The sequence below is a fragment of the Ptiloglossa arizonensis genome, chromosome 14 (assembly GCF_051014685.1).
Source record: "Ptiloglossa arizonensis isolate GNS036 chromosome 14, iyPtiAriz1_principal, whole genome shotgun sequence".
NCBI classification, from domain to species: domain Eukaryota; kingdom Metazoa; phylum Arthropoda; class Insecta; order Hymenoptera; family Colletidae; genus Ptiloglossa; species Ptiloglossa arizonensis.
In genome coordinates, this window is record NC_135061.1 from 3,522,039 (window position 1) to 3,546,460 (window position 24,422).

The 24,422-nt window shown below is 41.9% G+C and overlaps 2 protein-coding genes and 1 long non-coding RNA gene across 16 annotated transcripts; 2 read left to right on the forward strand and 1 right to left on the reverse strand.

Annotated features, from left to right (window-relative positions):
• The first annotated feature begins 212 nt into the window (after nucleotides 1–212).
• Nucleotides 213–24,343, forward strand: LOC143154377 (uncharacterized). 14 transcript variants are annotated; one of them, XM_076326503.1, is made up of 12 exons: nucleotides 217–485; nucleotides 1,154–1,246; nucleotides 1,732–1,854; nucleotides 6,736–6,874; nucleotides 8,414–8,918; nucleotides 13,571–13,957; nucleotides 15,622–15,834; nucleotides 16,881–17,032; nucleotides 17,111–17,204; nucleotides 17,274–17,537; nucleotides 18,156–18,212; nucleotides 21,816–22,165. In XM_076326503.1, the coding sequence occupies exons 4-12, from the start codon at nucleotides 6,767–6,769 to the stop codon at nucleotides 22,052–22,054; spliced, it is 2,019 nt and encodes a 672-aa protein (XP_076182618.1). In that variant the 5' UTR covers nucleotides 217–485; nucleotides 1,154–1,246; nucleotides 1,732–1,854; nucleotides 6,736–6,766; the 3' UTR covers nucleotides 22,055–22,165. The 14 variants fall into 14 exon arrangements, 13 of the variants coding, with proteins under 13 accessions (XP_076182622.1, XP_076182623.1, XP_076182618.1 ...); XM_076326507.1 differs by lacking the exon at nucleotides 6,736–6,874 and having other exon boundaries at nucleotides 213–485; nucleotides 21,816–22,166; XM_076326502.1 differs by lacking the exon at nucleotides 1,732–1,854.
• On the forward strand, nucleotides 13,967–14,561 carry LOC143154385 (uncharacterized). The gene is made up of 3 exons (XR_012994060.1): nucleotides 13,967–14,150; nucleotides 14,269–14,331; nucleotides 14,450–14,561. It is a non-coding gene; the product is annotated as an uncharacterized LOC143154385 (long non-coding RNA).
• Nucleotides 18,458–20,410, reverse strand: LOC143154383 (pre-mRNA-splicing factor Syf2). The gene is made up of 4 exons (XM_076326522.1): nucleotides 19,765–20,410; nucleotides 19,319–19,459; nucleotides 18,954–19,249; nucleotides 18,458–18,880 (listed from the first exon to the last, which is right to left on the reverse strand). The coding sequence occupies exons 1-4, from the start codon at nucleotides 19,855–19,857 to the stop codon at nucleotides 18,715–18,717; spliced, it is 696 nt and encodes a 231-aa protein (XP_076182637.1). The 5' UTR covers nucleotides 19,858–20,410; the 3' UTR covers nucleotides 18,458–18,714.
• Nucleotides 24,344–24,422: the final 79 nt, after the last annotated feature.

The following is a 24,422-nucleotide window of genomic DNA, read 5'->3' on the forward strand; positions in this document are numbered from 1 at the left end:
TCGCGACTATTACGACGCGTCTTCCATTCATAAATAGGGAAGCACTTGTCGTACGAGCGGCCATCTTGACTACGCGATCAATAGAATTTCTTTTATTTTGATCTTCGGAAGCGCATATTTTTGCATGGACCTTTGAAAATTTAACAATAATAAATTTAAATGATACAGTTGTTACGTGGTAGAGCGTTTTCGTCAAGTATAAATTGTTTCAACGCAAAGAGTTATTCTTTTGACCACCGTCGTCTCGATACGCAGTGCACAGCTGATCAGTGGCCACGACGGACGGTCGCCGCTTGTTCGTGCTTTGAAACCTTCGAAAAAGACAGAAAAGTTACTGTTATCCGCGTTACCGTACAGTGACAGTTGAAATTTGAATCCTCGACACGTGGGAAAAAGTTGCGCCGTCTGCAAAGTGTCTCTATAAAGTGCTCGAAGTGTGCGTTACCGTTCCTCGTTCGTTGGACATTTCCAATGGTTGCCGTCCGGTGAGTTTCAAGCACACAATTTGGAGCCGGATTCTCTTCTATTTAAAGTAATTACTCCCTGATTCGATTCGACCTTCGAAAATACTTTGATCTTTCGATTCCTTGTTTCGTTAAATTTCTTAGAAACATGGGGATGAGAAAAGGGGGAGAGCGGAACGCGACTTTTAGTCTGACTTTTGGTCGCGTTCGCTCCACGCGACACAAAAATACACCTGCGACGGAATGCAGTGGAAATGCAATGCAACAACAATGCATTCGTCGATGGTTTCCTTATTAATCGCTTCTCAACTTCAGAGTGTTTTCCTGTTTGGTACACGCGCTGATTTCTAAACGACGTTACACAGTGGCGGTGTGGGTAGTATAGTACGTATTCCACCGGATATAGATCAATATCGATCAGGCTTAACGTCATTTCTTTTGTTGACCGATGCAACCTGTATTTTGGCAAATGTGTTTTGTCAGATTACAAATTCAATACACTTATCGTCATGTCTAATTACCACATCCTTTTCTGGATACGTATTTTATCGACAAAGTTCCCCGTGGACTACAATTTCTTCATCCCGTATCAGATTAGGGAAAACCCGTTGGCCTTTTATGCAGAATAGTCGCTATCGTACTAAAAAGTCCGAAACCATTACAATTCTATTTTCTCAAACGTGTCATAGGCATAAGGGGAACCAGGGTCAATCGATGCTACGAATTCCAAACTTCACTGACGATTTTAGCCACTCTGACGTTCCACCCGATTTAAAAACTACGTAAGTCAGTGCAGAAGTTTCATCAACCGAAGTGACTATAAACAATGTACACATTATTACCTAATACGCATCTGTGGAAATAAAAATACGCGTAAGCGGTAGATAATGTTTACTTGCGACAGATCAGTGTCTGTTACAAGTTATGTAATCGCACGTTAATCACTATTTAGTTACGACCGTTGGTAATCTGATATAATTGGTCGATCGCGATTCCTTGATAAACCTCGCCGAACGTGTTCGAAATCAAATTTTTTGGCACAGGCGGAAACGAGATTTAAAGGCCAACGATATTTATAATCGCGTAAAAGAGAGCTACTGAGAGAGTCAATAACGAACTTTACGGGGGCACGTGAAATATCGCGATCGTAAAGAACCGGCTTATCGTGTGCGTTATGCCGCATTCGCAATCTTCGCGTGGCAATTCTTGTCTTTGTAACACTAGCGCAACGAATAAACAACAACAAAGTTATCTTGTAATGTTTCAGATTATTTACGCAACGCAAAATATCAGATCGAAAGGAGATATGTATGAAAAAGCTGGATTCTTGCTGATTGGCTTCCGAGATGTTTACGTAGCAGTCGATGTTGACGTTTCCTACGCGAAAAAAGTAACATTATTTTCAGGATAGTGTTTATTTTTGCCTCCGGTCGTAACTTATTGTAGCTCTGCTTAACGTTAACGTTGCGTCCCTCGTCAATTATTCTTGGTTCCTTATTTTTGTCCGGTACTAAACTCGACGGACGCACTTTTTTCACAGTCGGCCATGTTTGTCCTGTTTTCGTAATTCTAAAATGTTGCTCATAAGGTAACTAACTGCGGCATTGTAGCAATTGGTGTTTCTTGTCTTCGCAATTTAAAGAGTGAATAATTATGCGAGTAGGGGTCATTAACTCGCCAACAATTGCTTCTGAAAAAGATAGTAATTTTCTTAATTATCGTTGAATATATATTGCACGTTTAAGAAACATTTCAGGTTATGTGCGTTTAAGGAACATTTCAGTTTGTGCGTGTTACTTCCGATCGATATACAGTCTCTTGAATCAACAGGTGGCAAACAATAATTGTACTGAACAATTTGGTGTATTTGACACATTAAATTTTACATTCTTAAAACAGGTTAGTAAACTTTTTGAGTATAGACAATTAGTCAAATTCTTTGTTAATTCATCCGAGGCTTTCGCAGAATTACAATTTATTATCTCCGTGACCTAGCTTCACATAGTAAAAAAACTCTCGCATCCAGACATTTTCAATGTTGGACGTTTTATAAGAAACGCTGAAAATTATTCCAAATGAGTGGAAATACTCGTGGAATTCGCTTTTCCCCGCATTGCCAGGAGCAGACGAAAACAGCCACGCTGTGTCTCCTGGGTTATTTCATGACACAAATATCTTCCCGGCATGCTGGAATTCCGCTTTTCCTTTTTCGCCTGTCCCGACGAACGACACTCTTGTTCCTCTCTTAAAAATCCCCTCCGTCACTGATAGAAACGTTCTACGTGTTCGATGCAATTTTTCATATTTTATTCGAAAGCTTTAGACCGATCTACAACTAGATAACGTACCGACTCAACCGATTACAATTTTATAACTGTACTTATAAGTAGTAATAACAATGTAACAGTTTATTAACGGTATATGTAAATGTATACACGTAAACGACATATTAATGTATGTATTATACATAGAAATCTTCATCTTGTATTGGTTCCCCTTTTAGCCTGTGATTCGAATTGGTTTTATTGCGTCAAATTTGTAGGTTAGTTGCATTAAGATTCCGTAACGTTTTTAATGGTTACCATATTAGACCATTTAAGTGGTATTATACAGTCGTGAGGTTTTTCTCGAGTGGCTAAAAAAAAGCATTCGTACAGCATATAGTTTCAAGGTTATTAGCTCGTATTTAAACCAACATTGTCTATGCAATAAGTTGTTCCTCGTCTTCCCCGCGGAAAAATGTCGGCTCTGCTCTTTGTTGGAAACTCGCAATAAACCGCTTAGATTTGCACAATTTGCGACAGGTCGTAACAAATTTGATACGCTGTCGCGTTTCCGCATCGAATATCTGCCTACGCGCGTTTATTTTACATTTTCGTCACTAGCGTGTCAAAGTACCGACGCGTTGGCAAAATCTGCCGCGGAAACGAGCAAAAACGTCTGTTTGCAAGGTATGTACATATTTCGAACGCTGGCAAAAACATTAGAGCGATTCCGTTCCTAAACGCAATCGAAGTGGTCGCAGATGGTTTGAAAAGCAACCTTAGAAAGCATCGACGTCTAGCTTTTTCGGGCTCTTCTTTTTAGCGGACCGGATGGTCGCAGACGGAGCGCGTGCCAATAAACACTTTTCTCTCAGATTGATGCTTCACTCACCTGACAGTTGGTACTGCCAGGTGCGAAGCGAAGAGAGAAAGAGAGAAGTAAAATTATTAATTCTAACTAACACTTTATTTTCTCGCGTGGCTCCAAGCCAAATGCGAATTGCACGCGCACAGTTTCTAACCTCTTAGTTTCTTCCGATCGGGGGAACATCTCTCAATGTTATTCTCGAGATTCTCAAGTATTTTCAATTCCAGAGCTACGTTTACGTTTGGATACATGTACAAGGTAATTATCGATTCGATGGAATATAATATTGCGCGAGTTTTACGGTTTGCTCAACGATTTTTAACATGTGTATGTATATTCGTCCATAGATGGTAAATTTTAACCTCGGAACTCGAGGATGTGTGCATGTGCAGTAAGTGAGTTTGTTTTTGTACCGTTGACGTCGTGTAACGAATTTTAATTTTCAGATAGAAATGAGAACAAAGTTCCCTCGAGGTTTCCAATTAACGTGCGCCGCGTTTTTGAAGAAAGCATCCATGAGAGTCCTTGTATATTTATAAGTATAAACGTAGCTTTGGCTCGCGTTCGAAGTTCCAGAGTTTACGTTCGATTCGGCAATCGGTCTACCGAGCGAGGTACCTTACAGTTCAACAAAGAGAGTTGCCGGCATATCAGTTAATTCGAAAGGATTTTCATAAATCTTTCGACACATTCGGAAGATTAATCGAAATTTTACGCAATGCACACACGCGAGTGCACCTGCAATAGCAACGCGCATGCGTGCACGCGTGGGAGCGTGGCACGCGCAGTGCCGGCTAATTATGTGGCACTCCTACGTGCCACGCTGCACAGGTGTCCACCGTTCCTTTACTCGTTGCCAATTCCGTAACGTACCGGGTGTTTCGGAGTTATCGACCTTTGAAATTTAGCCCAAGTAAGTCTTTCGCAAACGTAACTTTAAATTTCAAAGCAAACTCCAGGAGGAGTTTGCCCTTTGTTCTTGTTGTCGAGACAAATTTTTTCGCAGTTTATTATTTTCAGAATAAGATAACAGAGAGCGATTTAGGTCAGGGATTCTCAACCTAATTACTGCTAACTCCCAAGAGGACAAACGATTTATCCGGAGGTCGATAAGATAATAATATTCGATAATAATACGTTAACCCTTTCGGACCTAACGATAAGAAATGTGTATATAATGTTTCAAAGTTAATAATTTCATTATGTATAGTATATTTTCACGCACGTATTTTACATATACGTGTACTTATTGCAATACCTCTTACATCGTACATTTATAATTCATACAAAATTGCTTTAGAAAAACATTAACGTTTAACGAATCTAGATAAAAAAACCACGTCCAAAGTCCAGGTTCGAAAGGGTTAAAACGATAATTATAATGAACTTTGTGACGAGCTTAACGCGCAAAAAAGATTGGAAACTCTTAATTTATAGGAATGCAAGTTCAAGTACAATAATCTCTTCGCATAGAACATATATTGGACGTGCTCACGCAACACGACGATTGTTGATACGGTACTGCGAGATAGGTAGAGCCGATAAACGAATATTTGCTGGACACCGGGTACGTGGCTATAGGATAAGTCGTGCGAATTTCGCTTCCCTTGAAAAATGGGTCAAACGGTCGTGCGTTTAAGTGAAGCACGACGTGTCGTGAAAAGCGGAAAAGCTTTCACTTTTTCTTTGAAAGATGTACAATGGTCCCGATTACACGAAATTGTTCATCTCCGTCGCTGTCCACGTTTGTTCAACGCAAATTATCCGTAGACTGGTGCAGCCGATGGTTCGAAAGCGATCGAATACGTACATACGATCAGTCAGTGAAGGTTTGTAAAATTTTCTAGTCGTTGTATCTTCGTGAGAGTACAATCAATGAATTGGTGAAATTTTTCCGATGAAAACGAACCCAAACACGATCACGATCGAACTGTTTTCAATCTTGACGAATCATTAATTTTTCAAAAGTGATTCGTACAACACAATTAAAAATAGACCGAGCAAGATCACGTAGAGCTCGTTTTCACCGCGAAAACATTATCAATCCGTTAGTAACACTCTCGTAAAAATATAATGCTACATAATACATACATACAAATTTTAATTCTAATCCCAAAAAACATTCATTGAAAATGCTTTCGTTCAATTTCGTATAATCGAGAACTATCGTACAATTGCTCTGCAGGGACCTACAGTGACGAAAAATGGAGATGGGCGAAATTTGTATCTAAAAACCAATTACAACCGATGACAATCGGAAGATAAACTCGTTGGAAACTAGAAGATAAACTCTAGTACGTAATGGAAACTAGAATTTGAATTACGAAACGAAATACTTTACAAATAAATCTAGTATATTAATTTCATTCGTCGTCCACAATTCGAACCAATAAGTTGCCCATCTCTGGCCAAGAGTGGCCACCTGTAGTGCCTAAAATTCAAATTTTTAAAACGATAGAAACGAGAAACGTCCACTAGTCCACTGATTGGACCGATCGTTATCCATGATTCTACTTTAGCAACGATGACGGTCGAACGTGGCGAGCGTCGGTCTAAAGGGAGACCAGATGCTATTGGAGAGCTCGCGAAAATCGGTTACTACTGGTAGCTATCCGGTGGTGATTTCGGGACACGTTGCCAGATATCGCTTACCGGTGGTACATCGGCGGCCTTCGCTATAATTACGAGACCGTAAACGCACCAGATCGCGTAATATTTCAATGCATGATCCGACAAGTCGGACGATTTGCCCCGGCAGGTTCCACAGTCCTCTCCTTTTCATTTTCTCACGACTTTGTCTCCATTAATCGCATCCCCCGTCTGTCCGCTCATCCGTGGTTGAATAATTTGAAACACTCACGCGCACCGACACGAAACGTCGTATTTGGAGTAGATCCAAATCGTTTATCCGTTAAACCGCAAAATTTCGACGATCTCTTCGTATTGCTGCGTCTAGCTCGCGGTTTCTAACGTCCACGCGCGCCCTGCTAGAACCAGACCGGACCCGTGATACACGTATACACATTCATTCGCCTTCTCGCTGCCCGATGAACAGAGTCAGTGATCGGTGCCTCATCATCGGCTGTTTGTATCGACGAATCGCATGAACTGGTGTAACGAGAGAACCTGGCACCCGCAGGTAGGCCTTGCCAGGAGGATGGGGGCCCACGATGGGGGAGTGCCATTGCTCTAACATCGCTATTATGCAGCTGTTCCATGAGCTGAAGCAGCAGTTCCCTGCGCTCCCTGATCACGTCGTCTCCCAGTGCATCGCCCAGGTATAGGTGCTCATCGTCCGCCACGCTGATCCCGGAAACTCGATCCAGAATAACAACGGTATTTACGTGTCGCGCGCAAGGTCGCTGACGGATCGGTGCCCGAAGAGACCATTGGCCAACGACCACACCGATCTCTCTGTGAACCGATCGGTCGCGTAACTCGTTGGATCGAGTCCTCCGGGAATGGCTACCCGATTGCACAGAGTGTGCTCGTAAGCAATGCGCAAAGGTCTGCTCTCTTCGCTCATCCATCACCGCTATGAAAAAAAAAAAAAAAAAAAAAAGAACTACCAGCACGATAACGACTAACCAGCATACACACTCGAGCATCATAACCCTCGCGTTGCGAATTAACGGTACAGAATTTCCTTCCTCTCGTTGCACGAGCGTGGAACCTGTGTGTATGTACTATGTGCGTATGTCCTGTGTGTTGGGCGTTTGTTTCTTCTTTTTATTTTCTTTATGTTCTTTTCTTAACAACGCACTCGATAATAAAACAGTGTCTCTTAATCAGCGTAGATTGAACGCACTAAACAATACTCTAATACTTTGCGATGAATAACGACACGCGACGGAAGTTCTGAGATTTTCAGTTCCAGGGGGGATCGAACACGTCCTCGTGGTGTATCGCGTGGCGCGACACGAGCGGTATCGGCTCGTAACATAAATTCCTACGATTGAACTTAATAGGCAAGTTACTCATGCCTTGGCAGTAGTTGTGACGAACGACGGTGCTAGGTTCGTACCAAGTGCTCGTGACTTCATCGTTATCACAGTCGAATTCCGCGACAGTGGGACAAACAATTCGATTCCCCGAAGAGTAACACGATAGTCGATTAAGATCAAAGGAATTTACGTTAGGAGCCAATAGTCGAGTAACAACGCGGCAAACCCTGAAACCTCAGAACTGTCCAGAAGCAACGATGTCCGCGAAAGCCTCAAACATTTAACCCTTTGCGGTCCGTCTGTCTCGTAACAGGTCCGACTTACTACGCGGAATACTTTAGGATATAAACACGTATTCTTGTATACCTCGGTGAACAAGTCAGTCCGCGAAAGGTAACAAAAGCCACAAGACAACGTTAGACCACGTTAACACGTTCACTGTCCCTTCACCCACGCACACGGTACAGTGCGAACTCGTTACGGAAGTCAACGTACACGCTACGTGGCAACTTTTACCCGAGAATTTGCTCGTTTCTCGGGAACGAGTTACGCCCATTTCTGCCCCAGGGGGACAGTGAACGGGTTAAACCTCTCGAGTGCCTCGCGAGCACGCTTGGACCGCAACGTCAGACATGTCCATGCTCGACGGGTACAACTGGACCGCAAAAGGTTAACGCAGCTTGCATCAATCCCCTAGGAAGCACTCCGGCTCGTCTAATCGAAACGAAACAACAATCCGTTGTTACGAGGGTCCAGAACAGCCAGAAGACGTTCCTCGTAAAGTTAACGAAAACAGTCGTAGCAAAATGCTACTCGCGCACGAGTTCACGGCGACCGGAAATTGGCTGACCCGGATACATGTGTGCGTTGCAGAACAGTCACGACCGGGAGACATGCGCGAGAAGCCTGCGCGCCACCCAAGAGTCACGACCGTCCCCGGGTGCGTTCCCACCGGCCTCGCTCTGTGGCGTTCTCCAGCAGCAGCAGCAACAGCAACAGCAACAGCAACACCCCCAGCAGCAACGAGCGAGCTCAGCCACGCAGCAACGTTGCTGCGCGATGAGCCAAGCGCAACGAACCACTAGCACCAACAGCAACGCGCGACCACACAGGCCGGCATCACTGGACATCGGGACGGCGCGACGCTGCCCTCTCAGCTGTACACGCGCGACCACGATATCGGCCTCGTCGCCGATCGCGGCTAACAATCCTGCCATCCCGTTCTCGGCACCGGCCGCCTGCACCGCGAGAGGTTTCTTCGACGATTGCACGGGACCGGCCGATGCGAACTGCACCAACCACGTCCAGAACGCGGGAAACGAGCCAACTGGATTCGAGCTGAACGTGAACGTTGCCTGCAGTCCTGCTGGCAATCGCGGTACGCATCCAAGGGAAGCCAGAGCTTCTGTATACCACGGGGTACCTAGGATTCGAGCTTGGAACGCGAACAATCGTCGTTGGTTTAACGATGGAGAACGCGGAACGAACGCGGAGGCTTCGCGTGACCTATGGGTTCACCTACTCTCACACGAACGCAACACTGTTACCGTAACGTAAATACGATCGTGTATAAAATATCGCGGTACTGTTGAACGATTGTTGTTCTTATATCGTAGACACTAGCTTGCGACCAAACGCTGCGCTTTCGTGGCCGTTTGTTCAGAGTCGTGAGGTGGGTGTTCAGAGTCGTGAGGCTCAATGACGTGGGTGTACCGTGTGGAGGGTAAACGGTTGGTAGTAGATTTAGAGGGACCTCCACGATGGACGATTTTTGTTTTTTTTTCGTTCGGAGCAGGGACAGCAAACTTTTTAACAGCACGGACCAAGGCTCGTGGAGGTCTCGAGAGACCTCGGGGATTACCCTGCTCTCACACGAACGCAACACTGTACCCTACGTCGCGCGTAACGTACACTAGCTTGCGACCAAACGCTGGTGGTCGTTCGTTTAGGGTCATGCGGGTTTCTCAACGACGTGGGTGTACCGTGTGGGCCAAGGAAAGGTTGGTAGTAGATTCCAAGGGCCCTCTACTATGGACGATTTTTGTTTTTTCGTTCGGAACAAGGACAGCAAACTTTTCAAGAGCACAGTCTCACACGAACGCAAAAATGTACCCTACGTCGCGCGTAATGTCCACTAGCTTGCGACCAAACGCTGGTGGTCGTTCGTTTAGGGTCATGCGGGTTTCTCAACGACGTGGGTGTACCGTGTGGGCCAAGGAACGGTTGGTAGTAAATTCCAAGGGCCCTCTACTATGGACGATTTTTGTTTTTTCGTTCGGGGCAGGGACAGCAAACTTTTCAAGAGCATGGACGAACGCTCGTGGAAGCCTCGCGAAACCTCGGGGATTACCCTGCTCTCACACGAAGGCAACACTGTACCGTACCACAAGCGCTGCGCTTTCGTGGCTGTTTATTTAGGGTTATGGGGGTTTCTCAACAACGTGGGTGTACTGTGTGGAGGGAAGAAACGGTTGAGAGTAGATTCCAAGGGCCCTCCACGATGAACGGTTTCCTTTTCGTTGAGAGCAGGCGACTCGGGACTGACGCGCGCTTATAACGTAGAGGTGACACGATTCTCGTATGGTCGTTGCTTCTGAAAACGTGTGTTTCGGTACTTTTAATTGTCTCTGGTCTTCACAGACCAGGAATGAATCATCAATGGCGGGGAGAGCGTCGAGCTCTCAACGTACAGATCGAATCTAGCTTTCAACGAAGAAATACTGTACTCGAGTCTCGAATTGTCGTTATTTCTCGCTGAAAGCGAGTGTTTCGTGTCCTCGTTCACTTTCGGTACTTTTAATTGTCTCTGGTCTTCACAGACCAGGAATGAATCATCAATGACGGGGAGAGCGTCGAGCTTTCAACATACAGATCGAATCCAGCTTTCAACGTAGAAATACTGTACTCGAGTCTCGAATGATCGTTACTTCTCGCTGAAAGCAAGTGTTTGGTGTTCTCGTTCACTTTTGGTACTTTTAATTGTCTCTGGTCTTCACAGACCAGGAATGAATCATCAATGGCGGAGAGAGCGTCGAGCTCTCAACGTACAGGTCGAATCCAGCTTTCAACGAAGAGATACTGTACCCGGTTTGAAGGATTCTGTTCATAGTATCGCAGGATGAGACTAAAACTTTAAAGTATGGACAGAATAAATTGAATAATACGTTGACACGGATTCGTTCCAATGTAGGGGCAAATGGCTCGGTACACAATCTTTGTCCTTCTCTGTCTCGCGCGCTAAAGTGCTACTGCGCAACATAATCCAGAAGCATTACCCAACGAATATTAATCTTTCGAAACATCCAAGTATAAAATGGTTTATCGTTCCAAGCTTTGAACCAATATTTGTTAACCCTTTGGACTCGAGAGGAGACCCTCGGTCGCTACCTAATTCAGTGTACTATTTCCGACCCGGGAAAACTTGGTGGTTTGGAATTTAAATTGGAATTTAAATATTACGTGTTTGTAGAATGTAAACATATGTAGGGGAAGTATATAAAAATGTTCCATTCTAGATGAATTTTACAACTTAATGGATTTTTTCGTCGGTTTCTGGTAGCAAAGAAGCATCGAGTGCAAAGGGTTAAATATGTATCATAAATATGATCGCGTATAAATATCGTGGAACTATCGATCGATTATTGTTCTTATATCGTAGACACTCGTAGTGTCTAGATTACTTGTAATAATTCATGAAGATCGTCGTATACAGGTTTCGTGTACCAGAATTTATTCTTAAAATGCAACGATACATATTAAACGAACAACAGAAAGTAAAATATGCTGGAAATTGTACCAAGAAGAAACGAGATAAAGCTGAAATTAACGTATCGTGAAATTATCGATAGAATCTTGTTATCTCGTAACGAATTACCCAACACCTTGCACATCTGTTAAACAATCGCGCGTATTACATATTTCGGAAGCTTGAAATCTCTTCGATGTATAATGGTATAATGTTTCTGCGTTCCAATGTTACCTACTCGTTAAACGCTTCAGCGCGCGTAACTGAGCATTCTATAAAGGAAAACAGATACCGTGAACTTAACCATTTACCCGTATGATGGAACAAATCTCTATTACCGGGTTACAGTATCGAGCAAATAGTTTTCTATCGCGTTCAGGTTACAGAGGTTTCTCATACCTGCAGCTTGCTATCAGGTTCGTTATTGATCATCTTGTAAGTTGTCGAGCAACATACGAGGCAATTGTCCATCTATATACAATATTTTTGGCTACAACGGACCGAAAATCAGTTCTCGTTCTCTTTGCGAGAGAAAAATGATCGCCATATTTTTACTCGTCGAACTGCCCACGTTTCCTGTATCACTTTAATTGCTTCCGAAGTGGTCGTGCTAGGAAACTACTTTTTCCAACTCTTAAAGCATTATGTAAGTGAAACGAGATACTGTGATCTCGGTATACAGTAATTTCTGCACCAAAGCGACAGTTTCAGCACCAAATTCAACCAACGAATTCGTTCTCACCATTGTTTACATAATCGACTCGAGCGACCCTTTGACCCAAGTGAATTTCATCTACCGTGAGAAGTAAATCTTTTGTAATTTTCGTTGCATCTTCGATTTTGAATTGTACGTGAAACAACCATTTTTGAAATCCGCAGATACATAAATGTTCAAGTAACATCGTGTTCGAACTTATTCTCATCGATAGATAGAAACTTTCTGAACGATATGTACGATAAAAGTTCGTAGAAACTAGTTTCGAAACTTTTGTTGGAAAGTTTCGTAAAACAATTCAAAACTCGTCGATTTATCCGAGGTTATCCGAGGCTTCGCAGAATTACAATTTATTATTTCCTTGACCTAGTTTCACATAGTAAAAAAACTCTTGCATCCAGAAATTCTCAATGTTGGACGTTTTATAAGAAACGTTGAAAATTGTTCCAAATGAGTGGAAATACTCGTGGAATTCGCTTCGAACGACCTGTACGATAAAAGTTCCTTAGAAACTAGTTTCGAAACTTTTGTTGGAAAGTTTCGTAAAACAATTCAAAACTCGTCGATTTATCATTAATACTTTCCTAAAGATGTAACGAAAAATATAAAATGTTGTATCAGTGGTTAACATAAAACACCACCGATAATGCGAGTCTCACTCGCTGTTGCTCTGTCTCGCTCGCTCTCGACGAATCCCATTCGTTTCCTCGAGATAGAAATCGCTACCTACCCCGTCTTCGAGCGAACCGGTTCAAATTTCATCGCTTGAAAGCGGGAATTACTGTATCCAAAGCAACTGAAACATGTATCGTAAAAATGTTGTTCCCTGTAACACGGTAAAATCATAACAAACACGCACTTGTAACAACTCGAAGGGTTAATCGACAACCTGTGAGGAAACTTTTGTAAATTTAATTAATCATCGTACTGTATTTTTTTTTTCAAACAGTAGGAAGGCAAGCGTCGAAATTTCATCGCGGGAAGTGTTTGCGCGATAGTTGCTCTCAGTTGCAACATTGTCGTAGTATATTTGCGTCAGATAAATTGGATACATAAATCCGGGGCGATTACGCAACGCGCAATTGAGTTGTCCGAGTGCATCGCGTACGTATACGAATAAAACAGGTTCCTTCCACGTGCAGCGATTGTTCATTCCGGTTAAGCCACGCTGACCTTGCGGTGTACAGATTCTACGCGTTAATCGTTCGAACCAGTACACTTCGTTTGCTCGGATCGTACACGCCATTGACTTCATCTAGTCTTCTTCAACTTCACCCTTCGTGGTTACGATCATACGTTCTAATGTTCGGTAAAATCGCGATCGAACTGCTGGACAATTTTCTAAGACACTGAGACAAGTAGCCACGGACAACACGAACGTCCAAAGACAGTTCTCGGTTAAATAGCAATCATCGTGTTAGCTCTGTCCAGACGTGGACGTGTTGTCTGAAAAGTGTTCACGAACAGTGAACAATTGGTCCGGACTACGCGTCCAGACGGAGCTGAGACAGTGGTTGCTATCTGGGGACCTGAACGCAAACCTTTTTCTGATTCCTTTGAAAACCTACAGATTTTCGAACGGTGCCTACGATTGGTGGTGGGTGTAAACGAAGCGATCTGATCGTCGATCCGCGATCTCATTACGCGGAGTCGTTGCTCAACGTGGAGAACTCCGGGCCGCAGATCGATCACACGCGAAGCTACACCTCGGTCAGCCTGACGTTGAGGCCACCGTCCTCGGAGCCTCAACCACCGATCGACATCAGATCACAGGGCTCGAGTCTCACCTACTCGAGCTCCTCCCTCGATCCTCGGGGTTTTCAGAGTCGCCTGCAGATCAGCATCGGCGCTGGAGCCGTTGGCAGCGTGGCGGCTGCGAGGATCAGACCGCCCATAGGCCCCAGTAGGCCCAACAGCTTGATACCACCGGTTCAAACCGGTGCTCAGAGGCCACCAGGTCCGTATTACACAACTACGGTACTCTCCGCTCCATCGAGAAGTTTCGTCGACTTTTTAGCGCTGTACATTCCCCGGAAAACGAAACCGTTCACCGATTGTGTAATTATGCGCATTACCAATGAACCACGTCGACTTCGATCGCCTGTTCTCGGATTACGATTGTTGGACGCTTTGGAGGATCGTTAGAAACGGTAGAATTTTAAATACTTCTTTGTTAGTTTGTAAGGTCTGCTTTGGACCGTTACTTCTCGCTTTGGAATATTCGAGTAAACCTTGATTAATAATAGTTACGTCGATCTTCGATTTCAGAGGGCTGAAGCTAGATTAAAACGTACTTCGATTGTTGGACACTTTGGAAGATCGTTAGAAACGGTAGAATTTTAAATACTTCTTTGTTAGTTTGTAAGGTCTGCTTTGGACCGTTACTTCTCGCTTTGGAATATTCGAGTAAACCTTGATTAATAATAGTTACGTCGATCTTCGATTTCAGAGGGCTGAAGCTAGATTAAAACGTACTTACCAATGAACCACATCGACTTCGATCGCCTGTTCTCGGATTACAATTGTTGGAAACTTTGGAAGATTGTTAGAAAAGTTAGAATTCTAAATACTTCTTTATTACTTTGTAAGGTCTGCTTTGGACCGTTACTTCTCACTCTGGAATATTCGAGTAAACCTTGATTAACAATAGTTACATCGATCTCTGATTTCAGAGAACTAATGCTAGATTAAAACGTACTTTGATTGTTGGAAACTTTGGAAGATCGTTAGAAAAGTTAGAATTCTAAATACTTCTTTATTACTTTGTAAGGTCTGCTTTGGACCGTTACTTCTCGCTTTTGAATACTCGAGTAAACCTTGATTAACAATAGTTATATCGATCTCTGATTTCAGAGGACTAAAGGTAGTTTAATACGTAGTTAGTTACTTTTCCGAGATTTAATTCAAATCGTACTTTTCACTTTGGAATACTCATAAGCGTTGACCATCAATAATTATTTACATTAGCAAAAACCTCTCCGATCGCGACTTAAAAAGTATGTTAAAAAGGTTCATGAATATTTAATTTCAAAACGATAACGACGAATAACAAAATTTCACTCGACGAGCTTCGTCCTCCAACACGGTATTCATTATCATCGAAATCGGTGAAATCATTGTAATGCGCATAATTACCAAAGAAACATTTTCCATTTTCTTATTATTTCCCCGATCAACGACAATTACCGAAACCGATACAAGTGCAGTGATTAATTCGTTACACTCAAGAACGAACATTCAAGTTTCTTAAACGACTCCGAAAGATAGTTTTCTATTTAACACCGAAACCATCAAAGGGTTCAATTTGACTCGTTTCAAATTTCTTTTTAAAATACCTCGATAATCAACGATCGTGTCTTTGCCTACAATATTCGTGAACAATCGTCAAAGTGTAATTATGTAAATTAAAAGTGTCATTAATGTAAATGAATCCAAGATCGAAAATACGTGTGTGGTCCGATACAAATAGCAATACGTTCGTTGGTTCTGGTATTTAACGATCTGCCCTAGGAATCTCGTTGACGAAACTTCTCGGTAGAACTTCTCCGATCGATTAATCTCCGGACGGTGTTCTTTGTTGTACCGTTGTGGGTCGATCTAATCTAAAGGTGGTACTTTCAGGGCTTCCAGCAGGACCACCTAGTCAGTTGCCGCGGCCCACGACGACTATGAGCGCCCCAACCACACCTTCTGTACCATCGACAACGAACATCGTTCCTCCGATCAGCCTTCCAACGACACCGTCAGGACCGACGACGACCTCGCCACCCTCTAGTCCCGTTGGCGAACGGATACAGGCCAATTCCGATCAGAATCGATCGCCGTTGAATCAAGGTATCTCACCTCCTACCCCACGCGCCGTACACGAAAATAGCTCCCAGTCGGGCTATTTTTATTATCCGCTATATTTGCTCGATACCGAGTGAGCGGCCGGCTTTGTGTTTTTCGGAGAGTGGCATTATATAGGAATTGTACACGTATATTTACCTGCGGACCGACCAGTCAGTCCGCCGCACGTACTACGCCCACGCACGTAACACTGAGAACGATATTTACGCATTCCTGACCCCACGCTCCGTCTATACATAGCCAGGCCCGCGGTTACTCTACGCGGACCACCTGATCCGCTTTTCCTTCCTCACGAGAGCGGCGTTCGGCTCGATGTTGACCACGCGTTTCCTGAACCCGACGATTCGCTTTTTTCACGACACTCTCGCGACCGCTTCGCCTATGTCGAAATAAACCAACGACCGGGGACCCCATCGAAGCCAATTCCGTGTTGCTGCAATCGTCGCGAGAGACGTGAGGGACACTTTTATAACGCGTTTAAATAGAGTGTCCTAAAAAAGCGAATCTCCTGTCAGATTCCAACAGCGTGCTGATCGTTCAATATCTAAGGACACATTTTTGTAACGTATGTAAATAGTGTACGAAAAATGCGAATCTCTCGTCAAATTGTACCGTGTACAGATCTTTTAGTATCTAAGAACACTTTGTAGAATTTTGTAACGCGTTTAAATAGAGCGTCTTGTAAAAGCGAATCTCTTGTCGGATATCGTGTACCGGAGCGTTTACTATCCAAGGGCAGTACTTTGTTTTGCAATAACTTTTGAACAATGTTCTTAAAATTCGTGTGTTCTTTGCGTATCGTGTGTTTGGTTAATGACACATTATTTATGGTATATCTCGTGGTACAGTTTGTATACACGTGTTTTTGTGAATCTTATTACGAATGATCAAAGATAACGAGTTTTGTAAATCGAGACTTACCACAATGTTCGTCTTAATCTTATCTATCAGATTGCGCAAAGAGTTTCGTTACACTTCACCGTTCTTTTGTTGCACGCGATACAATATGAATTGTTTCTTTACCACCGTAGTGGCGGAGCACCAAAGGAAATTGGTCGCTGAGCAGTTAGCCAGAAAAGAAAGACTCGCCAGGGAGCTGAGGGCCGAGAAAGGACGACTCGAAGCAATGAAGAAAGAACTGCAGTCTCTCACAAGGCCATACGATTCCTTAATGCCGCCGCAGGTACGTAGACAATTATCGAAACCCTGTTATTAACCCGAACCAACCGGCAGACCTATCGTAACAATGTTAATTGTGCAGGAGCTGAAGAAGAAGCTGAGAAGCGAAATCTATCAGCTACAGGTCGAGTGCGACAGACTGGCGGAAGAAGTGGATCAGTGGTCGGATCCAAGAGGTAACAATTTGGTTACAGTTTGTCGAATCGTTTATACCGTAAAGCTTCCATCGTTCTGTTCTTTCTTAGTACCTTTGGGCGAAACGAACGAAGAATTTTATCAGGACATTTACACCGGTCAGCCGTTACCACCAAGACCTGGCAGTTTCAATCCACCGCCTTTGCCAAGTCAACCGCCTGCCTGGCAATCGGAATTGACCGGAAACAACATCGACAGTGACGAAAGGGATGGTCCCTCTTGGGTCTGTAGAATGTGTACATTTGACAATCATCCGTTGATGAACAAATGCGAACAGTGCGACATGCCAAGGCTGTTGGATCATGGAAACACAGGTACGACTTCGGACAAATTGATAGAGAAATTTAAAGCCTCGTTAACACGCTTCGTCATCGATCCACCGTCTCCAGCACCACCGAAATAGGAAACCGATGTGTGTGCTTTGATAGCATGTGTTTCTTTCCGTGATACTTTTTGCGAATTGACTCTGACGTATACACGTTGACACTGTGACGAAGTGCGCGACCAAAGGTGATAATTGTTAATTAGTGTGGAATATTTGCTCATGAGAATTATGTATTGACGACCACAAATGAAGACGTACGGCATAATATGAATAAAAAAGGCCTTCTAACGAACTTGAACGTAACGCATGATTGTGTTATTTTTAATCGATTTAGTTGGAAATAATATAGACTTAAGCTTAGCGTAGACGCATGTCTAATGTGTTCGTTTGTAATACTTTATCTAAATATTATTAATAGTTTGGTATCAACGTGCTGTGTTGTCTCTTTGAGTGTTGCAACAAGTTCGTAACTGCAGACCGTATTTTTTATACAAATTGGTAAGTAACGAGATATTTGAATCTTTAGTATCATAGACTCTGTGAAAATATATCAATTGTACCGCCGAATGCAAAACCACTGTAACAAATTTGTATATTCGATTTACAGGCGAGACACAAGATATTCATATACGAGTTACACATCATCACAACTTTTCGCCAAGTCGTGAGTATACTTTGGAATACACTTTTTGATGCAATTCTCTGAAGAAATAAAAGTACGGAATTGTGTACGATGTAAAAAGATACTTTGTCATTTTCCAGGAACAGTACATAGTTGGGTGGTATGACGTGAACTACATTAGAAACTTGAGAAACTGTATATAAAATTATTATTTAAATTAAATAAAAAAATTGTTGTAGGAAATCAACAGATCGCCAGAGGAGAACACAGAAATTTTATTAACTTAATTCAGTTTAATTTGTTTTTTATTTACGATAGCGTATGTCATGTGAAATTAATATATAATTTGATATATAATCTGACTTTTTCGATACATGAATACGGAATGATTGGTAAACACGACGCCGCAAAATATACCATCTGCACTTCTGATTACTAAACAGTTAACGACTAACAGTAGTCTGACTCCTATTTGTATGAGCTTTGAAATACTATTTAAAATACAAGTTATTTGTAGTAAGTCCATTAGTGTAACGTTATCCCATTATATAGCTGTACCCCTTTCCAAGTTCAGTTTTGTTTCGCGCGTATATTCTCCATAGAATCTCTCTAATTTTTGGTTGAATTTGGCGTTACGTTCATTAATGTAATCAATATCGGCATCGTCATTGTGCATTCTTCTCCTACTATACTTATCCCTCTTTGCGATTCTGAAAAAAATTGAGAAAACAATAGTAAATGCATGCTACGATTAATTCCAGTACTTTGCGGTACAATACTAACTGCTTCTCCAAATCTTCAACCATCTTATCAACAGCCTCTTTTTTATCCTCGTGAAGACCATGTAATATGGTATTTCTGTCCCCGTAGAAAGCTGGCCCCAATTTATTCCTGGCATCCTCGTACGATTCCATATTTGGTTTGATATTTTTTACCAACCTATTGTATTGGCGTATAGCTGCTTGTTCGTAATCTGAAAAGCCTGGATCTGGATTCTTTTTATTCTTCTTTTTCCTTGCTATACGCTCAGCCTCTGTTGCATCTATATGAAGCAATTTTGTCCTTTCGTAATCTTCTCCCTATAAAATACGTAAATCGTGTAAATAGATTTGATTTTTCTTTATTATAACACCTATGAATTATATTACTTTGTCGTGAGCTTCTTTCCTCGCAGCTTCGTCTTGCACGATCCATTCTGCTTGTCTTTTACGTGATTCCCAATTCGAGGGGAGTTTATTCCTCTTGTCTTCTTCTACGACCTCCTTATGGTTCTGTTGCCTGGCTTCGTTCTATGAAACGACGAATGAACAGTCTGTAAGAAATATTTCTTCCGAACACTGTGTTTAAAAAAGTGGAAGAAGTAGAAATATCCAAAATAAACTGAATGGTAAGGTTGGTAGAAAAGATATAGTCAAACTGTCTTATAGTACACACTGTCTTCGATACAATCGTAAATTTTGTGATGAAACTCTTAAAAAACAAAATCGAAAGCATCACTGTATTAGTAATAAAATATTATTCACGGAGTGTGTGTTTAGAAGCCTGTTTAATTCACGAGTACGCGTTCCATTGACGTACCCTCCGCATTACTTACTCTCTTCGAATGCAATTCTCGTAAACGTTTCATTCTCTCTGCGTGCTTCTCCGTAAACGACTTCGCGGTAGAAGTTGAGCCTTCGTTTTCCATTGCGAAACTAACGTTTCAAATCTTCGACCTCGATATTCTTGAATCAAAACAGACCACTGTCACTCTCCGTGAGGTTAAATCGCAATTAAGATCACCATTTAATCATCGAGCCATAGAACATGATGTATCGTGTTCGTCCCGACAGATGTCACCAAGGTACGATTCGCCGACGAAAAAGGCAAACTCCGAGTTCTTCCGACTTCTGTAACCGCAGTGGTAGGGCCGATTGAAATCGATCTTCTTCTCCTTAGCGAACGAGAGCGCGATAAGCGGACCATCGAAGATACGTAGAGCGCGGTGGTATCGTCGACCTTCTCGCATTAGGGAAAAATCGGGTGAATATTTCGTCCGTCGGTAGGAGGGCCAAACGTACCGGCCGAGGTATCACGGTCGCGTCGACTTTTAGCATCACTCGCTCGCGTAAAGGTTCGCGTTTGCGCGAACCCCGACAACACGGTGAAACGTGACGCAGAATTATATACGGCTGGCGGTTGACTGGTGGCGCAGAGGAGAGTTCGCGCTGCGAGCTTTTTGAGAATTTTCCCGCGGAGCGCGGCCAGGGTGCCGCGAGGGTTCACATTCGAGACGAAGCGAAAGGGACATTAAGATCCTCGCACGCGGCTCCGTCACACGATTCTTATCCCGGACAAATTAATTCTCCCTATACCGTTATGGAGACTCTCGAGTCGAGTCGCGTGTGCCGTCTCTGCGGCAAGCAATCCGGTATCTCGATTAATATATTCGACAAGAATGAAAACCACGTGAAGAAAATCAACGCCGTTCTCCCGATCATGGTACGTCATATACATCTTCACACTCTTCTCCCTTGGCTAAGAGTTTTTGCGCGCATTCGATGTGTCCTTTCCCGATGATAGTGAACGCCCCCTCCTCAACCACCTTTTTCTACCACGAATCGAACACGCAATGAAGTTTCCTTTTTAATTGAATCAAATATATTCAGGAGCCAGTTTTATGTTTCTCTTTTTACAGACGTCTCTGTATTCGTAATTTACAGTTCTCGATGGATAAGTTCTAAACGATTCATGAATCGTATTTACGTTGCCAAAAGTGAGGTTATTGTTACTTTGCGCGCCAATATGCCTCGTTGATGTTTCTAACGTATTGCGTAACTTCGAAAATGTGATCGTCTCTTTTTATCCCTTTTTTACGGAGTATAACGCTAAAACTTATCACTGGAACGAACATTACAGGGTAGTAAAGAAATAAATGTAGATGAAAAACATTGTTTATAAATATCGAGTGTAGCTAGCACCCTATCTTTTGAAATAGTGCCCGATGTTAAGAAGGGTTGCTTATGACCTTAAAACCAGTTCGAACCAGTTGAAAATCGTTCCGTTATCTTACACTCGTACGTTGGATCATAAATTATACACTATTACAAGTATTTTAAGAACATTACTCTCGCTATTTATTGTAAAATATTTTAACGCTTCTAGTATCATTCATCGCCAAGTACTAGAAGAACTTTACCAAAATCAGTAATTGTTGAATGTAACGATTAATTTTGACATTACATTAAATTACTATTTAATGCTGGTACTTATACTTTCTAAGTGTTCTACGTGGAACATACGTCATCACTATCGAGAGGTTGGCCTTGAAATCGAAATGTTTTTCCACAACTATGTAATCGTAATGATGTCTCTTTGACCGAAACATGTCATCAACGACATTTTATCGCGTATTGGAGAAACCCAAACGTTACGACGTGACGGTATAACATTCAATTCAATATTGTACTCTTTGACTTGGAATATAACTTAAATTATTTCGTATTATTTTATTTGGTGTTAAATAGAACGTAATGTACATTTATCCTTTGTTCCTTATCCTTTCACGCATTGATAAACGTAGTCTCCCCACATACTGCCTGCATCGTCGAGCGATCGTGTCAAATGCAGATTACGCAATTATTTGCATCGACTATGTATCCGCAGGTGCACGAGATGGACCTGTTGCCGAAACACATGTGTCATCGTTGCAGCTACAAATTAGAAGAGTTTCACAAGTTCTACATGGATTGTTTAAAGACAGACGCGGATCTGAAAAGTCAGTTATCCTGGATGCAAAAGGAGAATCCGAAGGAGAGGATCGGTATACCGATGGTGCATATAGAGAATATGAAGCTCGAACCGCCGGATTACGAAGCGTACGACATGAACCCTATGGTCGATAACGCGAACTACATAAATTCAATGAGCTCGGTAACTTTCCAGCCGAACGATATCCCCTATGCTGCGTACACAGAATGCAGGTGTTGCTGTGATAAAATGGACCAAAGTAATCAAACTATACCAACGAATTACGAAAATACCACACTGTCGAGCTGCAACAGGCTAAATAACGTCGAAACGAAAACTGATAGCTGTGTTAATGAATCACAGGCTGTGAAGAAAAATCTCTTAGTTAGTAAAACGTTTCAGGAACGGTCGAATTTAGAAATGCGTGTTAACGAGAACAACAAAAACTCGAGATGGTGTAGGCCGACCTCTTCCACTTTTGATCACATGGACAATGTTAAAGGTAAATTCACAGAGAAGGAAGAGATTTCAAGAGGCGTGATCGTTCGTAATTTGAGGCCTAGAAAGGGTTTTGTGGATTATGTGGGAACTAGAAAGAAATTGGCTGCCATTTCTACATCGAAGAGCGCGCAATCAAAAACGTTGACGCTTCAATCACAATACAATGCGATTCGAATTAAATTAGAAAAGTCTGGCAATTTTGCGGGTCACGTTCTTAGGCCCAGAAACGGAACTATCAATTACTGGAATCGATCACCGCAAAAAAAGTATTCCAAGTCCACAAAACAGAACCAAAGTTCGCAAGGCAATAAATACCAAGCGAGTAAGCACAAGGTTCAAAACATAGCGAACAAGTTGAAACTACCTTCAAAGGAGGTACCGTTGTTGGTAGAAAATAGGGTTAGTTTCGCGATAAAGCAGGAGCAGCTCTCTGATCTCGACGACACGGTGCTCGATAAATTACACGTAACGCTACCAAAGAATCGCGAAACAAGGATCACTGGTGATTTAGCCAATAATACTAATGCACTGCCCAACGATCTTCTCGTTAGTGATAGAAACGATAGAAATTATTTGTCGAATTGCACGCAACATGACGTTGACTTCAGTGTTACCAACAAACTAAGATCCTTAAAAACTACTATGAAAAATAAGATAAAATCTGGGAAAGTCGGTGTGGATCGAACCGTTGCAAGAAGTTACTCGCCAAAATATTTAAGGAGTCAGGATTTTTTTCTTAGGAACGGAAAAGTTAAGAAATTCGAAACTACGAACGTATCGACCAAGAAATTTCGAAGGAATCTGCAAAACATAACGGACACAGCTAAACCAATCAGCAGGAACTTAACAGAGGCAATCGGAGGTATCATCAGCACAAAGAAGATTTCTGCGTCGATAAAGTTGATCGATAACGACATCAAGCATTATTGCGAAGATTGTAATACGAGCTTTGCCAACAAAGAATTATTTAAACTACACGTGTGTTATCATTGATCACAACTGCTTTACAAAATTGCAAATAATGTGATCTAATAGAAATTTATTTTTACTCGATGTAATATTTTCAGAAGATGAAATTCATTGTCATTGTCATTGTCATTGTCATCGTTAATATATTAGATGATAATATATTAGCACAATCATGCGCAAAATCATGTGACGAGCATGAACCAGCGAAGAATATGTACCTACACAATGTATTTTATACGATAAGAATCATTATTAATGTAATATCTTATTATTTTTTTGAACGAAGATATATATATATATTTACAAATGATTGTAAAATATTGACATAAAAGGTTACAAGTTACAACAAACGTTACGATATACGCTTCAAAGTTTATGTAGATAAAAGATTCACTAATCGCCTTCAAAGTTTAAAAGATAGATATATATATATATATATGTATGTGTTGTGCGTGTGGCGTGTGTTCGTACGCATGTATGTGATGTCTGTATGCATGCATGCATCTCTGTATGTATATATGCATATGTATATTTTATGAAATAGAAAAGATATAGATTCATATACACAATATTGTGATATGCAGGTGTTTTGTGTGCAAAATAATTCGTTAGTTACGTCTTTTATTCTGCACGATGATGACACCAATTTTTGTTATTGTCATTGTCATTGTCATTGTCATTCTTATCGAACGGTCGGTTTATGCACTTAATAACATATCTATATCTTTCGTACTTTCAACAATACCGTCGATACATATTGCTTTGCGTGATTGTAATCGACTGCAATTTATTAAAAATATTGTAAGGGTTTCAAGATTTAGAGTAATCGGATTTATGCAAAATGATTGTCATTAATGTTTAACACTTTTTATGCTGAATTATTATAAAACTCAAATTCTATTTTCAATTGTTATCGATCATAAAGTGCTTTTGTTACCTTTTCGTACATCCAACGTTATTAAATGAAAAATGTTCTTTACGATTATCTATTGATTTAACAAATAAAAGGTCCCATTCGTTACAAAATATTTACACTCTTATATTGATGGATCG

Bases quoted from the DNA above. Each gene is read 5' to 3' on its own strand.
- LOC143154377 (XM_076326503.1), top strand. From the start codon at position 6,767: ATGGGGGAGTGCCATTGCTCTAACATCGCTATTATGCAGCTGTTCCAT. The intron at 13,958-15,621 runs GTCCGTATTACA...TGGTACTTTCAG, and splicing joins CGGTGCTCAGAGGCCACCAG to GGCTTCCAGCAGGACCACCT. The intron at 17,033-17,110 runs GTACGTAGACAA...TTAATTGTGCAG, and splicing joins ATTCCTTAATGCCGCCGCAG to GAGCTGAAGAAGAAGCTGAG.
- LOC143154383 (XM_076326522.1), bottom strand. From the start codon at position 19,857: ATGGAAAACGAAGGCTCAACTTCTACCGCGAAGTCGTTTACGGAGAAG. The intron at 19,460-19,764 runs GTAAGTAATGCG...GTCGTTTCATAG, and splicing joins GAGAATTGCATTCGAAGAGA to AACGAAGCCAGGCAACAGAA. The intron at 19,250-19,318 runs GTAATATAATTC...CGTATTTTATAG, and splicing joins GGAAAGAAGCTCACGACAAA to GGAGAAGATTACGAAAGGAC.